The 17,125-nt window shown below is 40.1% G+C and overlaps 1 protein-coding gene and 1 pseudogene across 11 annotated transcripts in view; one reads left to right on the top strand and one right to left on the bottom strand.

The window, feature by feature from the left end:
• Klp10a (kinesin-like protein 10A) overlaps window positions 1-17,125 on the bottom strand; it is a 35,678-nt gene that overhangs the window by 15,106 nt on the left and 3,447 nt on the right. For 8 of the 11 annotated variants that reach the window (XM_077409449.1, XM_077409451.1, XM_077409452.1 and 5 more), the window contains exon 1: window positions 387-3,359. The exons of 1 other annotated variant lie outside the window; for it this stretch is intronic. In XM_077409449.1, the coding sequence (XP_077265575.1) occupies window positions 387-1,401 (1,015 nt within the window). In that variant the 5' untranslated portion in view covers window positions 1,402-3,359. Of the gene's footprint in view, window positions 1-386; window positions 3,360-5,928; window positions 6,080-17,125 lie in introns of those variants that run through there. 2 more of the 11 variants (XM_077409446.1, XM_077409447.1) reach the window with 2 other exon arrangements.
• Window positions 2,914-3,639, top strand: LOC143899275 (uncharacterized; annotated as a pseudogene).

Here is a 17,125-nt window from a genome sequence, read left to right as displayed (position 1 = left end):
AGTAATACGGTTACAATGATTACTCGACCAGTGAGTATATACGCGAATATTCGTTGTTTTACTTAACAAAGCGTATCTTCTCTTCCCTAGAAGGCTTTTATTTCATGGGTCAAATATAACTGCCATAATGCATAATAAATAATATTTAAATTAAACACATATTATTTCATTCAATGCAGTAACAATAACGCCAAGCTAAAAAAAATAATAAGACACTTCTTCAGAAAAATTAATATCTCTTAACGGTAATTTAATCGAAAGCCATTTCTAAGACCAAGAATTGAAAGGTGAGTATTACATTTCTATTTTTTTCTTTTTTATGTGCATGTAATTTTTCAATATCCCATATGCACATAATTTTTTATGCGCAACGATATGTTTTATACCATTTTGCACGATCTCTGATTTATCGCTGTCGTTCTTGATCGAATTTATTCCCTGTCGCGGTGGAGACGCAAGTCTGGGTATCATGGACCCCTCGCCCCGAGTTCTCGTCGTCTTTCCGCTTCGTTCTTCATCCTCGAACGGTCGAACTTCGAAGCTGCACGAGTTCAACTTCCGTCGAGCCTCGAGCCGCTCGTGAAACGCCGCGCTTTTCTTAAAACCAAATTTATTCGTCTCTCCGTGCGCTTGCAGTTCCTCATTATCCATGCGAGCCTCCGCGCGAGATAATCCTTTGATCGGTGGAAGGATGTTCCTGGCCCCTTTTTTCTTCAGAGAAGCTTTCGCCCTCGACTTTCCTTGCTCCTCTTTAGCAAAATTAATTCTGGACGAAATTCTTTCACCGAGCTCTCTATCAAAATTCGATTCCGTATCCCGTCTGTCCTCGATTTCCGACGTCCAAGATAAATCTTCGAGCTCTCCGGACCTCGGGATGGATTCGTCCAGTTCTTCTTCGTTGTGTTCTCCCTCATCCGAGATACGCTTGACTTGCTTCTCGTTTTCGTCCGCGGTGCTCGACGCACATCTCGAATGTAGCATCACATTGTCGTGATAATCGATATCACATGGTTTTCGAGCGGATTCGCTCGCGTTTCTTTCCGAGTTCTTGAAACACTTCTCAAAGCTTCTCTCATAATCGCTGCCGATTTGATAAGATGGTGAACCGTTGACTTTCGATGGATCAGTTTGATCAGTCGAGCCGATCTGATTTTTCGCGCATTCATTGAGGTAATTAACAATTTCTCCGTTCGTCCGTTCATTTTCCGCGATTTCTTTCGGCTGTTCGTCTTGCGATTTGCGCAAGAACTCGTCGACGATGAACGGCGGCGGTTTGCGAGAGCCTTTCTGCTTGGGATTCTTTTTAGATTTCTTGCTCTTTTTGCGCTTTCCGTCCTTCTCGATCTTCCTATCGTTGGAATCGAGCTTTGTGCCACAGACGCAAAGAGATAGCCAATCCATATTGAATTTACAGCAAATCGATAAAAAAAATTCGCTTTTAAAAGAACGATTTAAATTATCTTATTATCAGCAGTAATTTTCTTGACGTCTAATTACTATGACGCGTATATTCACATGTATTTATCACTTATATTTTGTCCAACAAATTAATGTGCGTTTCATAATTTATTTATAATTAATTTACAATAAATTGGCGTTAAGAAGTTGTAATGTCATATCTATGTTTTATCTCATCATCAATAATAATTCCATAAATTCCGATATATTAACTCCCACATAAATTCTTGCGCTTTTCTCACGAATTCTCGCAGATTATATTGCTGTATAGTCATCTCGTAATGTCTCACGGTAACCAGCTCTCTTGCTCCATTTACGCTGTTGAAGTCAATGAAAAGATTGGCACAACGTTCGCACTACTTCATCATCGATGACAATTCGCTCGAACCTGGATACATTCTTGCTGTCGTTGTACTTTGCGCGAAAGGTATCACTGAAAGTATCGCCGAATCAAAGGCAACGAAGGACCGTAGACGACTCGCGCGATCGATTCGTCGGGAACCTCTTCAGGAACGTGCAGGTTTAATCCCGGACAATGCCCGCCACGCGCGCGACGCCGCGGCGAAAATTCATGAAATTCCTCGTGGCACTTTTGTTCCGATCTGTAAAAAGCGGAGGCAGGCGCGCGGCTTTTAGACTCCGAAGACATTGTCTTTTTCTTCACCGTCTTCGAGATGCGATCGCGGATTATCTTTCGGGAGCATGTTCGCCCTACCGAATGCTCTTTGAGTTCCAGGAATAAACGCACTTGTATGAACAATTCTCGGTATGTCTAATATGGGCTTACAAATAATATACAGATGAACATGATGAATATAAATGCAAATATAAAAGATTAATTCTTAAGCTTAATTATACAATTTGCAAAATATTTATTTCAGATCTTTTTATCCTTTTTCAATTTATTTTCTCTTTTTACAAATAAAATAAATTCTAAAAAATTTGTAATTATATAACCATTTTCTTTATATAAATAATTTATTATTTAAAAGTGTAACATTTAAGAAGAAATTTCCATTTTCTGTAATATATTAAATTTTTTCAGATTTCTCCCTTAAATCCCTTTTAGGCCAACGTGACTCCAACTTCATTCTTCCCAATTTCGCAAAGCTTCGATTTAATTTTTCGTCGCACGTGTAACTCGCAGATCCCGCGGGCACGGTCGTTTACTTTACGAAGCGTGTAACGCGACGAAGTAGTTAATAGAGCGAAACTAGGGCGGCGGGATAATTAACGTCGCACCAAAAGTTCGCGCGTTCGCAATTTGGAGCGGCCATCGGGATAATCGGCGTCGACGCATCCGCGATGTATCAGCGTCGCGCGACGCGAGACTCGATCGACTGACAACGTTCACCGAGCAGCGTTTCATAAACGCATTTATTATGACTCCCAGAGCGAGGTAATTTCGCCCGGTGCGGGGCCCCCACCATATAAACAATTTCTCGGCCCGCCTCGATGAGCCCGGGCGTTATGCGCTATCGGTCACGATACCGATTCCGCGGCGCTTGATTCCGCTCGACGAGATGCATGCGAATCATCCGGCCATAAAGAAACATCGCAGCGATGCCGGCATTGTATGCCAAATTGAAAAGTATTAAAATTTCATGCGGTTGAGAGTAAAATTAAAATATTGTCTAAATATCGTATACTGTGAAATCGGAAAAAAAAAATCCACCGCAACTCGTACGTGACCAGTTAAAAATATTTAATTATTATAAAATTAATAAAAAAATTGTGTGTTTATTTCGAATATTGATTGAATTTCAGCTTCACACGTGCGCGTTTAGTATTGCGAAGGTTAATGTCACGATCAGTAGATTTTTCCGGCACGACTCGCGGCACGAATGTCACTCGAGGAATCGATACAGAATAGTCTTCGAACAGTTGTATACGCGAAATAATTCAGGGGCTATTTCGGAATGAGAAATTGCCTAAAGCCGCGGGCGAAATCGAGCAAACCGCGCGGTGGTCGAAGGTGAACTGACGCCGCGGCCGATTTGTATCGTCGATTGCAGCGCGAACGATATAATGAGAAGCATTTAACGGCATCTCGTTAACGATTAGACAGTACTATGCGAATTTTCGCGGCTGATTTTCCCAACTTGATAAGTAGGAAGTGAAAGATTACAGATATACGTTTACCGATCCTAAATGTTCTTCGACGAATTTGAAATAAATTTTTCTTCGATGAGAATTTTCTAATTATGGCATGTTCTAATCACAGGGATATACAGAAAATAAATGTCTCGCAAAAAAATTCGAATCTTCCATCAAAAATTAATATAAATTCGCAAAAATTAATTCTCCTGCGTTAATTTTTTTTCCACTTTTTGCTGCTAATTTATTTTTGAAGAACTTTATTCAATATCCAGACAATTTCGTACGTCGCCAAGTAATGTCAATTCAAGTCAGGATGCAGAAAGTGTTGACAGATTCCTAGTTTCGAAGGAAAAATATATCTCGAGCCGCTTGATCGATCACCGGCGATCTTCTATGCGGATGTATGTGACACTAGGTTTATCTAACGTTCGCGATATGCGACACGAAGCTCCCGGTGCGTGACCACACGGTACCAGCCCATATTTATTTACAGTACACTCGGAAGTCGAGCCTTTCCTACACGCGCAGACGACTGTTGCATCGCGGAAATGCACCGTGCCTCTTCGACAGGTACGGTCGCCGTAAGTATATTATATTTCTTCCTCGCCGCGCCACTTAAAAAAAAAAACACCTTAATTTCTACACCAATAACTTTAAAGCAATCTTTCAACGCTGGTTTATAAACTAATTGCATTCTCTAAAAAATTTAATATTAATAATTTAAAAATATTTTATAGCGAATTATTACAAATACACATACGTTAGATGTACAAGATTGGTGATTCTTCTGAAAAAACTCTAATAGTCGTACTAAAATAGTGATTCGACGACCCTGGACTGATGTTAATCGGCTACCTGTTTTCTAGCGCGCAATAAGCTGTAATTTCCATGCATAATGCGGGACCAAAGTCGAGACAGAAACAGTAGTGAAGAGAACGATGCGATCGGCACGCGTCGTCGTTCCCGATTTCTATTCAAATGCATTTCGGCCGCATCCCGATTAAACGAGGCATTAAAATGCTCGGTTCGGGGGTCCAGCCGGTACGGTCTATTGAACATTAAATTTAAGCAGCGGCTTCCTGCGTCGCAGATCCGTCATGTGTAAACCGTGCACGCGGAGGATGTTACATTGTATCGTCGATACACAAAGCAGAGATTCTAGAGAGAAATAATTTGTATGCGCGCACACGTGTATAGGTGTGTGTGTGTGTACACCAATGCTATTGATCCCGATCAATTTTTTCGCGAGATTACCAAGTGAAATGAAAATGGAAAGCAATAAGATACCTTGTAACCTACAGCGCACAATGTGATTAGAAACTAAATTAAGAAAACTAACGATCGAATGAAAGCTTTACCATCGAGAGTGATTTTCAAGTTATAAAAGATTATAATGTTTATTTCTATCAGATGCAAATTAATCTCCGGTTTAACTTACTTTTTATCTTTTTCTAGTTTTAAGAATTAAAAGAATTCTTCTCGTTCTAACTCTTAGACCTAGAAAAAGATAAAAAGTAAGTTAAACCGAGATTAAAGTTAATCTGCTTGGTAAAAGTGGACATACGAGTTTCTAATGAAAACCTCGGAATGCAACCTAAAAAATGAATAAACAGCGAAGCTCTAAATGTCCTAGAAAAATCATTAAAAATAATTGACAATAATTTATATAATATAAATCAAAATTCTACGTTTTCAAAATAAAAATTAATTCCCAAATTTCATCGTCGGTATATATCATTCGTGCCTCTTCGTTCGCTGCATAAATTATAAAATTATACTGAAATCGATATATGCCCTATGTATTTCGCGCACGTAAAATATATTAATGGCTTCCGTGCACCGAAGCATCGGGCTGCATTCCTAATCGTCATCCCATCGCGAATTGTTCAGATCATGAACCCAAGAAGTAACTGGGACCTATGGTAAAGTATGCGGAGTACAAAAAACACTGCAGAAAATTAAGTCATTAACCGTGATGCGTAATAAGAGTAGCGCGCGAACGAGCGAGCAAACGACCGAGTGGGCGAGCGCGTGAAAAAATGTACAGATGAAAAGCAAAACGAGAGAATAAACATACGAAAGCAGTGAGCAATATGCATTTTGTAAGAACGAAAATGTTTAGGCTAACATATAGTTCAAGTTCGTAAATAAGCGTAAATCTGACTGCAGCGGAAATCGATATAAATTTAAGAGAATCAGTAATAATTTATGATATTTTGTAATGCTTAATTATGCGAAACATCCTTGTTTTTTCAATGAGTTTTCCATGACGATGATGAATATTACAAGCGCATAAATAGCATTGGATTTAAATTCAACTTAAACCTAAAATTAACGTGAAATTTAATTTAAAACCCATGGCAGAATCACTTTTTCATCAACAATCACGTAATCTATCAATCATCTTGTAATCTCATGTCGAACAAAGTTGTCTCAGATCAGCTGCTTCGCAACATAATTTCGCCATTTTCTCGAACAACCAGTCACAATACACGGCGGATATCCGAAACACGACGCATCTAGAGTACACCCGGAATCAGTGTGATTTCGGTGTTGAGGCATTCACGACGCCGACGGTACCAATGTAGTCGCGTGTGGGTGGAAGGTGGAAGGAAGGCAAACGGCGTAGTCGTTCTTTAGTTCTCGACGACGACACGAAAGACCGCCACTTTGCAGGAGAACTCGAGCTTGTTACCGACCAGCCGAGACCCGGGCTCGAATACGAGGTTCTACAGCTAGGTCGTTAACGGCACCAGTGCTGGAACAGCTGGGCTACGCGCTGCTCGACAAGGTTGGGCTAGGTAACGTGGCCCCGAACTGTTACATATGTATATGTACACTGTACGCACGCCTGCGTAGAGCACACCGTTGCTGTAAAGACGCCAATAAAGAGAAGGAGGAGGAAGGCAAATCGAGTTTTGCATGAATCAGATAGATTGTTCTGTAACTTTACACTTGTAAAAACTATTTAACACCGTGCAATTATCAGCAGACAAATCAACAAATCTTAATCTCCGCAAATTGTCAATATACACATCAATTTTGCACAAATTAAATTGCAGAAGTTATATATAAGATGTAAAACAGCGTTTACTACGATTCTAAATTAATAATATCTATAAAAAAAATTGATTTTTTTTTTTAGAATTTCTCTTATAAGAATTTCTTTCACATCGAATATATAAAAATTTGTATCAGACTTAATTCTTTGCTAACAGATGAAAATTTTACATTTTGCATTTAACATAAAATGATATATGTTTGAATACTCATTGCGCTTTTATTCGTACGATAAATTCCGACGCCTTTGCGCGCACTATATATGTGACAGCCATAAAAGCCTACGAGTATATTATATCATCCTCCTTCGTGTGCAGGTGTTAAAAATATTCGCGTGCAACACATTTACATCTAAAAATGACACGTGAGAGCCATCGTATTGTTAAATCGAATACTTAGCGTCCATTATAAATGCATAGATATCGTTGAAATTATTTATTATGTACACGACAAAATAACTGTAAGGTAACAGCACTGTTCGCACAGATAGCAAATCGCAGATAATACCCCCATATAGTAATTAGAAGTTTATCTTATCTACGATGAACGGTGCCTCGTATATATAACTGTGCAATAATTATCGCACCTTGCAACAATGCTCGAGCATGCAGCTTGTGATATGTGTTACGTTTAAAATAGTTTCGTATTTTATAAAGGCACTGCCGTTTTCGAACGATGCCTCACGTTCCTCGTAAAACTGATAAAGACAAGCGCCGAATCGAGCGTGCCTTGGCGAAACGCCAATACCGTCGTCCTTCTCATGTTACGCGCGGTGATCTATGACAAACGATCTTTGACACATTCTATCGGTATAATATCTCTATAGCAATTTTCTTTAAGGCCCAGTTTTACACAAGTGTCGGTTAACTTTTAATCTTATTGTTAGATTAACTCACTCTTCGTCTCCAACATCCCCCTTAGAAAAAGACAAAGAGTGAGTTAATCTAAGATTAAAAGTTAACCGACACTTGTGTGAAACTGGCCCTAAGTGTTCATCCACCGCACAAAATGATTTTCCATTCTTGAAGTAAAGACTTTATCAATTTATATTGCCAAGATATAACGACAAGCTAGCTTGGTACGAGCATTCCACGTTTAATATATCACATTTAACTTTGTCTTCTGATTAAATAATGCCGTTATGAAATTTTTCAGGTACAAATTTTTCAAGTTAAATATAATTTGTTACTCTGATAAAAAAAATACGTAAAACCGCGATTCGTGATCGACTAAAATTCCAGCAAAAAATCGAGCGAGATCCGAGCGATGCCCCGGCTTGCGCGCGCGTCGAGCGATTCTCCGTTACGAGGGATTTCCCGTTCGGTAAAATTGCAGTCCGTTGAAAATCGATGCGCGCGATATAAACGAGAGATCGATACACTGGATACTGCACACGTTTGCCTTTTACCATTTACCGGCGACGCAATGTCACGCGAGCTTGCCGCGTTTTATACAGTTTTAATCATCCGTGAAAGACGATGACGACAGATTGACGTTTCGCTTCCTCCTTTCGTCTGCTCTCCGACTATGAGAATGGCGGAAAAAGATGCGATATCATTGTGCGGCGCCTCCGATTTACTTTCTACCGCTCGCGGTCGTTCCAGTTTCATTTCGCGAAACCCGGCGGTATCGTAGACGACACTTGAGAATACGTAACGCGGAACACGAATTTCTCTTGCCGATCACATCTCCTCTTCGGGACGCTCTAAGAGATCGAAATACGCGTGTGGGCGCGTAAGATGGGATTAAGCAAATGGAAGCGAAACAAAATCATCTTATGTTGAACCTTGTTAAAATTTCGAAATTGTAATAAAATACGAATGTATAAATTCGACGATACACGAAATAATATGCATGATAAACCTAGATAAAATTCTCGAGTAAAACTGTATATATATTATAAAAATTATCACACTGAGGAATGCAGACCAAAATAAAAAAATTTTCAAAAAGATAAGAAAGCAAAAACTTGGAAATATATTACGGTACTCATTATACTTGTAATGAACAGTTTTGAAAAATATTTAGAAAACCCGCGAAAAATTGTATCTTTGCATGAAACTTCACTTTAGTCTCAAACGTATTATCTTTCTGTTCGATCGAAGCGATAAACGCGGATTTTTTTTTTTTTAAGCGTGTATGTGCGGAGAGGACTGTGTAGCAACGCTGTGGCAACAAGGGAAAGTGGAATTTGGGCTACACGCAGGAGTGCGCGCGAGCAGGCGAGTGAGCGAATGGATTTCGTGGGGATGCAAGACACTGGAGCACTCGACGCACAGGGACGGCAAATGACGTAAGATAAGATAAGGCAAGGTGAGGTTTGGTGAGCTGAGAGAGGCTCCTTACGGACGTCCTTATAAGGCTGCGGCGCCCACGTGCGTGCGACTCTCGACGACTCGCGGTGCGCTTTCGGACGCGAACTATACAAGTATCTCTGCACCTCTTTTTTTTATCACCAGCTACGTACATGGTAGGGAGAAGGATCTTGTACCTTAAACAGCGTGACGCACGCATTCCCGCGTATCAGATTTTTCCCAGACATGGAAAAGCATAACATTGTATTCAAAATTTTACGGAAACGTTTTTGTGGTGTGTGAGTATATATAGTATTAATTAAAGAGAATAAATAAATCAGGCTTTTACCAAAATTTTCTTTTCGTGTTGTATAATCAATTAATTTTCCGTACTGTATCATCAATTTGAAAATGCGAGATTGTTAGTCAAAATAAAATGTTTGATTATAAACAACAAATAATATAATCTATTGGACAAAGAGAAAGATTTGTCATAATAGAAACTGTGAATTCTAATTAATTTGATAATTTCTCAAGCTAAACTTTCTATACGCGATTTAATGTGATACATTTCCAGTGTCACAAATTCGATTTGATGAATAACTCGATTATGGAAAATAATTCGATGTCAACGTGAATGTCAATTATATAAAAAAACATTTAATATCTCTATAATATAAAGCTGAATGTAAAAATATAAAATCTTTGAACAAGTATACTTATAACAAGATCAATCATAGCTCCTTAATTTAACATTTAATTTCCAAATTTAATTTTCGTCCTACTTCATCGAGTTCATTGCACAATTGTACAGGGGAATACACACAGAAATAATTATTAAAAATCCTGAAAATTAATCGTTAAAATTGGAAAATTTCTAATTTTACAATATCAATTGTTACATCTGAAAAATATTTTGCATTTAATAAAATTAATTTTGCTTCAATGCATGTATATTTCGTTAAAAGACGAAATTCCACGTTCCTTTCCAATAACTTGCCAAAACGTAGAGATCTAGATACGAGATTAATCGCGGTGACCGGGATATGTCGTCGACGAAATTAGTCATCGATCCTTTTACTCCGGTATCTCCATGTCTGTCGAGGATACCTATCTTCGAGATCATTTGTGCGGGCGTTATCTGTAACGCACAGTGGGATTATACGCAGAATGCGTGTCAGCCACTTGTTGCACTGTGTCCGAAGTGCAGGATTGCATCAATAAGTTACGTTATTATATACGCGTCGCAAAGTGCACGCCCCGAATTATTCGCGACAGTCCATTTTAAATCGTGAAAATTAATAATTTCACAAAAATTGACAAAATACCAAGAAAACATAATAACCAAAAAGGTTGCACTATCTATAAAATTCCAAGAATCACGTTTCCGAAAATTCCCAACATCTTACGATTTGGAAATATCTAAACTCTCGAAAATTGACCACCAGTGTAACACGTTATACTTGATGTGCGATCGCCGCGCGCTTATTATCATCATTTGGCGCGATGCAATTAATAACGCCGTCGTGCGGAGCGTAATTGACGAACGTGCCCCACTTGCTAATCAAACATGCTCGTCCTCTGTTGCGCGTGGCGCATTACTCTCAGCCTTCGGTGCAGGCGTCTTAAGTGCACCTACTTGAATATCTGTCCACTGTCGCTCACCAAGCTTCAGATATACTGCGGCCGAAATAGAGCGCGGACAAAAATAGACGCGCGTTGTCCGTGAATGCCCGTTAATGCGCGGGATGAAAGAAATTGCAACGGGACGAGCACATTGGAACGCGTGGGTTATCAAAGTAGCCCGCGGACAACTCGCGAGATCTGCAATTTCTCTGAACAAATCAAACTCAACCCTAGAACCCCTGATGAGATTCGAAATTCTCAGCAGGCATCCGTCAACTCGACAGATCGATATATGAAGTGAAACTATATAAAATAGAAGACACGAACTATCAAAGATCCACTGATTAGGTCTGAATTGAAGTATCGTTTGTCTGGCAATGAGTGCACGCTGAATCACACGCGACAAATAGCAACCGCTGTTTCTCTTTAAATGCGTGCAAAAAGAGACACAGCCGTACAATACGTTTTCCAGATCATTAACAGACTGCACGTGCAATGCCATTTTTTTCAGGTCGCGAAGGCCAGACGCTTTAAATATGGACAATAGTAAACGCAGCGCGGTTATGCGGCAACTAGGTGCAACTCGGCCGATTGACATTTTGAATGCGAACAGGCGGAAGAGGCCTTTATGCATTTCCGAACGACACGAACAATAACGAGTCTATAGTTTTCGTCGTCGCATCGATTACCTCGAGTCACGTACCTCGACGTCAGCACGCGTGAGAATAACGAATTGAGACTGTTCTATACCGGTTTGCAAAAATATAATCTTAATTTTACATGACGACGATGTGTTGAAGAAGAAATAAGTATAATAATCTTACAAAAATAAAAATAAAATAAAGTAATAATGTTATAATAATTTTATAAACGTTTGTTTCTAATATATTTGGCCAAAGATTTTTAAATATACCCCTAATTCAAATGCATTCCAAGTAAATTCCAAGTAAGCTCCAGGTATCGCTGAGCTCGCAGATAAAAAAGAACAATTTAAAGAGAGAATTAAATTTTAGAAGCTGTTATTTGTTATTTTCGCTTAAAAGATCAAATGCTTCATATGAATATAATATCTCCTTCCTGTGCGGTTTAGTTCTTGTAACAAAATTCTCCGTTTAATTCTCGTAACAAAGTATAACGATGCAATTGCAGTCCAACGACGCGTTTCGCTGATCATGCTGCGTAAAAACTGTTACACGCGAATATATGTGCGTCTCTCATTCCCCGTTTCAGAACATTTCTCACGCGGAATTCGCGCGGCAGCCTGCGTTATATGTATATCGAGGACGATCTGTGCGCGTTATGCGTGAAGAACGCGCGTTGCGATGCCGTCCGTGAAAAACTCGCGCGCAGCGTTACGGCAATTGTGTCAGAAATTCTCGTGAATTAATCGGCCCGCCCCGGTAAGTTTGCTAACGAACCAAAACGTTCGTTACCGCAGAACTCAATGGCACCCATTCAGACAGGAATCGCGCGGTGAGTGCGGTGACGTAACGAATTAGCCGCCAATTGGAGAAGGTCGAATCGAAACTTGACGAGTGTATCTGTCAAAGTGCCGGAAATTCCCCGCAACCTCGAATAACTTCTTTAGGAAACGAGGAACTAAACGTGAAGCTCTGCTAAAAAAATATGTGAAAAAAATTACGCCGCACATTCGCATGCTGAGATTCAACTTTTTTCCACTGTATAATTGCGATCAATTGCAAATTGTGATTGTAAGATCGTGAAAACCGATCTCGCGAGAAAAGCATATAAATAAAATTATGCACTGCGTAGGAAACAAGGAGAGAGGTGCGTACGTGCACTCAGGGTGAGCGCAGATAAGCGGCGCGGTCCGCGATAAGCAGATGATCGATGCGCTTCCGGTGGCACAAAGTGTTGCGAGCTGCAATTATCGATAATTACAAAATTATTGATTTGGTACTTCGGGTACGCGGCCGCGGAAAAAAACCTTAGCACGCAAACCGTGCACGAGCATTATTGCACGCGTGTGCGTGTAACCGGCTGTTGGCGAACCCTCGCCTTTCTCGGTGACTTGTCTGACTCATTCAACGATGGAGAGAACGCGTTAATACAAACCATACCGATTGTCTTATAAAAGAGCAGAGCCTGCGTTCCGAGTCTGAGGACTCGAAAGATATCGGAAAGTCTCGACGTGCTGAAATGAAGAAAAGTACCAAACGCCGCGAAATCTCTTTCCCATATAATTAAAGGAAATATAAACTGGAGTAAATAATATGTATAAATTAGATATATCGCAAATATAAGCTAGAGTAAGAGACCAAGTACATATCAATAAAAAAATAACGAGAGTATCTCTTTAATTAATCTCGAATAAACTTAAGTGGCATTTCAATTACTATATATATATAAGATTGCAAACTCTGCGAGTAAGGACAATGAACTCCCTCGAGACTTTCGCTAGGAAAAGATCGATTGTACAAATCAATTGCTATCTATTATAGTATCACTCTAAAATATATCTCACTTGTTCTGCCGCTAATTTAACCCTTAAACTATACTCTGGGTCAAAATGACCCAGTAAAAAATTGTGTCGCATTATCTACCATTGAAACGCTGAAATCGGGGGCTGTCGCGCCATATCTCGGTAGTTTTAACCTCTCTCTAGATAGTTACAGTCGCTGTAAGTCAGCAGGCGTCCGGCTGTGTCTGGCTGCCGTCCGCGTCAAACGTTCCGAAAATCACGGGTCATTTTTTGAAATGTTAGCTTTCGCGCGTATTTTTACCTTAAAGTATATAATCCAGAGAGTATGCAGTTGTGTTGTATTAAATTTTCACGTAAAAATGTTGAAAATTTAGAGTTATTGAATATTTCGTGAAAAAAATTTTTTTTGTTTATAAACCATATTTTGAATTTTTGAACCATAAAGCTTTATTAATAACCCTTCACAAACAATCTCACATTCATTTTGAGTGTTGCAAGAATGCACCCTTTTAATTTCAGCCAAAAAGAATCGATCCCCCGTTTGTGGTAATTACGCGCAAAGTAGCGCTGGGTCAAAATGACCCAGAGTGTAGTTTATGTCTCAAATAGGTAGTGTGTAGTTTAAGGGTTAAAAGCACGCAATTTTGAAATTTTTGTTCTTAATAATTATTCAAAAAAATTCGATCGCGGATAAGTAAATAAAGTTTGCGAACCTCTGTGTTTAGTGTGTACAACGTGTAATGTCGAGTTCTGATAAAGAACGGCAGAAAAAAAAGAAGATAAGGACTATTATTGCGTACACATATTGGCTGACTTGTTCCCACTATAGGCAGAAATTTATACGGGACAAACATCGCGGAACACGCTATTCCCTTTAATTCCATAGCACTCGACCACGAATAAAGCTCGCGCTGATGCGACGCCCGTAATTCAATTTCGATCTGCACACATGGTCAGCCGGAAGTCGATCGGTTCCCATCGCCAAGAATTTCCCGACCACACGCGATCGCGGCAAAACCGCGAATACTGAAATACTCGCATCTTAAATTTTGCAAATGTGTACGCGACTAGACACGCGAATCCGGAATCCGGCGCCCTTTAACCTTGCAATTGCACCGATTTCTTTTTAGACTTTCACGAAACACAAGAGAATTTTCTGACGTGACAAAAGCAATTGAGGAATGTCATCCCAAAGAATTACTGTAAATTGTTGTAATTTACATTTGCAAGGTAAAGACCGGAATAAATAAATGAATAAACTTCCGACTACTATTACAGAATATTAGAATTTATATCCTACTTTCGCGGCGGAAATTATTCGAAACGCAGTTTCATGTATACAGCGTCGTCTGAACGTCCAAATGTCAGCGGATCGTTATTGTGGCGAACGAATGGATAGTGACAAAGACCGTCTGACGATTTGAATCCCAAGGACGTGTGGAAGCCTTAGAAATATTCCGCGTTGGCGGACTAATATTGTGCAAAGTATTGCGCGGCGCATGTATGAAATAATCGAAGTTCCCAAGCACGACCGCGTGATGAGCAATACGACGAATTATAATAAGTAGCATCATCGATAAAATAATACGATGTTCGATCGACAGTCTCATCATTTTCTAAAATTGCAACCGTCCGATGTAATTATACGTACATAAAACAGACAAATATAATTCTTTATTAAAATATTGAACAAAAATTAAATTTCCATCTCTGTCGAGTAAATGAATAACAAAATCTGTTCCTGAACTTCACGTAAACTTCAGATCGGCTCTATTTTACGAGACTATCATTGAATTTTTTCTGCTAAGAAACTTAAATTGCTAAAAGGAATTACTAACGATGAAAAGTTTCATGAAAATACACGTGGATTTTCTCATCCTATTTTTACGAAGGAAAAATTGACTCTAAATTCGTTAGAAAATATGCGACGGCCTTCCAAACTCCTCGTCCAGGCAAAACTTACACCATGTTAGAGATCGATATCTGGCGTCTTGGCGAGTTTGGCATCTGACAGTCAGCATCTGTCGAAGAATTAATAACATCAAGGAGCACCGCAGCGCAAGGGAAATGCCACGAATTCGCTTGCGCTTGCAAAAAGCGAGCCTCTCGAGAGCCGCACTATACATATATCGTGTGGGAGGCTGTCCCAACGGAAGCACCCATTGCTAATATCGATCGTACCGCATTTGCAACGTGTATGTGAACGACTGAAGTGTCCGAAGTGTCCAAGGGCGGTCTGATTCACGCGATCATATTTCTGGCGGGCGCCAGGTGCGCGCCACGAAAACGGCATGACTCGTATGTACGTGACACGACGAAAACCTGAAATTTGCGACCAGGCTAAACCCTGTATTTAGCAGATTATATATTTCAAAAATTTTAACTCGTCGAGAGGACTGCATGTCGAGAGGATTGCAAATCTCCGCAAATATAATATTGCTGCCTTTTCAGAAAGCTGTAATATTTAATAATAATGAGTTTTAAAATTATTTACACACTATCTCTCCACAAGCAACGCGAGAACAGCGGTATAACTCAAGATAACGCGTGTAATCCGCGGCGGAATGGCTAACTCCTGGTTAACCCGCCGTCGCGCCGTCGCGCCGTCGCGCAATATAGATGCTACTGGGGATAATTAATGCTCGTTCACATGTGCGCGTTGGCACAAACTCTTGATAAATAAGAAAATATTTCATTCCCATCCATATTTCCTTTCAACATTAATTTGAATTTCCAATGTGCCATGTGCGTTTATCGAAATCTTTCTCGCGGCGCATCCGGAATCATTCGCATCGCGATACGACCGGTTGGGAAACACTGCGCGAGAAGGATTAACGCTCGAAAGCGCAATGATATTTCTTCCCATGCGTTCCGCAACGTAAAGTGGTTAACAATAACGCAATTCCCGCGCGGTCTTTAAAAACCTCTGCGAATTATGAATGCCCCGGTGAGCATTCAACGAACGAAAATGCAGGCTTCACGTCCGCCGCGCCGCCCCCACGCGGTACAAATACACGAAATAATTAATAAAATTTCGTGCTAAATAATGGAGTACGCCAACGGCCTCCTACCTGCGAGATTAAATCCCGATAGACTAATAATAAATCAGTAAATGCTGCATTTCACACGGCTGTAGACTTCATCCAAATAACATAAACATAGCGAATAATAAATTCAATTTTACACTGAATTATGAAGATCGGTTTAAACCCTGCAAAAGGTCACTCTCTACATCGAGACCAAGTAAATATCGAATCATCATAACAAAACCTATATAAAGAAAAACAAAGAAAATTCGTAAATATGACAACTAATTTCAATTTCCTTCCTTGGGACATTATAAACGTGTTAAGATTCTTTTACATATCAAAATAAAATTTTCTTCCTTTTGTTTGTCGAGCCAAAAATTAGTCGAGTTATATGTTATCCATTGGCATTCATATTCATAGAATTTCAAAATGTATTTCCATTTGTAGGAGAAAATGTACATGTTCGACTCTGGGGAAATACATAATATAGACCTATATTGCACACAACCGAGTTTAAGGATCTCTCGCGAATTATGAATGCCCTGATAAAAGCATTCAAGAGCCCGACACGGCGAGCGGCTGCCGTCTAGTCCATTTACGCGGAATATTTTCGCATGGCTCGAAAAATGAGTAAGTATTGTGTCTGGCGGTCGTGTGTTCCGCCGGATCAATTATGCCAGTCTCCCCTAACGCCGCTCGCTCGCTCGCTCGTTCCTATACCGCAGCGTGCCGCCTCGCGAACAAACGTAACGGTGAGCAGAGCCGACGAGTGTGCATTGTGCATCCGAAGCGCAGGCAGACTGCACCGAGCGAAAACTTCGTGCCCGGAGCTCGTCTATAGTTCGTGAAACCCAGCGCGCGGTCGTGCTCGCACGCTGAATTAAATATCGAAAGATATATCCGCCCCGCGCGCTCCTATCTCTTTCTCCCAGGACTGTTTCCGAGAACGAACGAGCTTCCCGAGACCCGAACTTTTTTGAGGACTTATATGTAGACAGGGAAATATCTTCAAGAATTTACGCGCGCGGAAACGGAAACAGGCAGAATATAGCGATTTCACCGGATAGATTTATGGCGATCGTGTTCTTTCAATGATCATAACTCGTGATCCCATT

The sequence above is a fragment of the Temnothorax americanus genome, unplaced genomic scaffold (assembly GCF_048541705.1).
Source record: "Temnothorax americanus isolate GAGA-0224 unplaced genomic scaffold, ASM4854170v1 Scaffold26, whole genome shotgun sequence".
NCBI classification, from domain to species: domain Eukaryota; kingdom Metazoa; phylum Arthropoda; class Insecta; order Hymenoptera; family Formicidae; genus Temnothorax; species Temnothorax americanus.
Note: the sequence above shows the minus strand (reverse complement) of the source record. Positions and strands in the feature narration are given on the sequence as shown.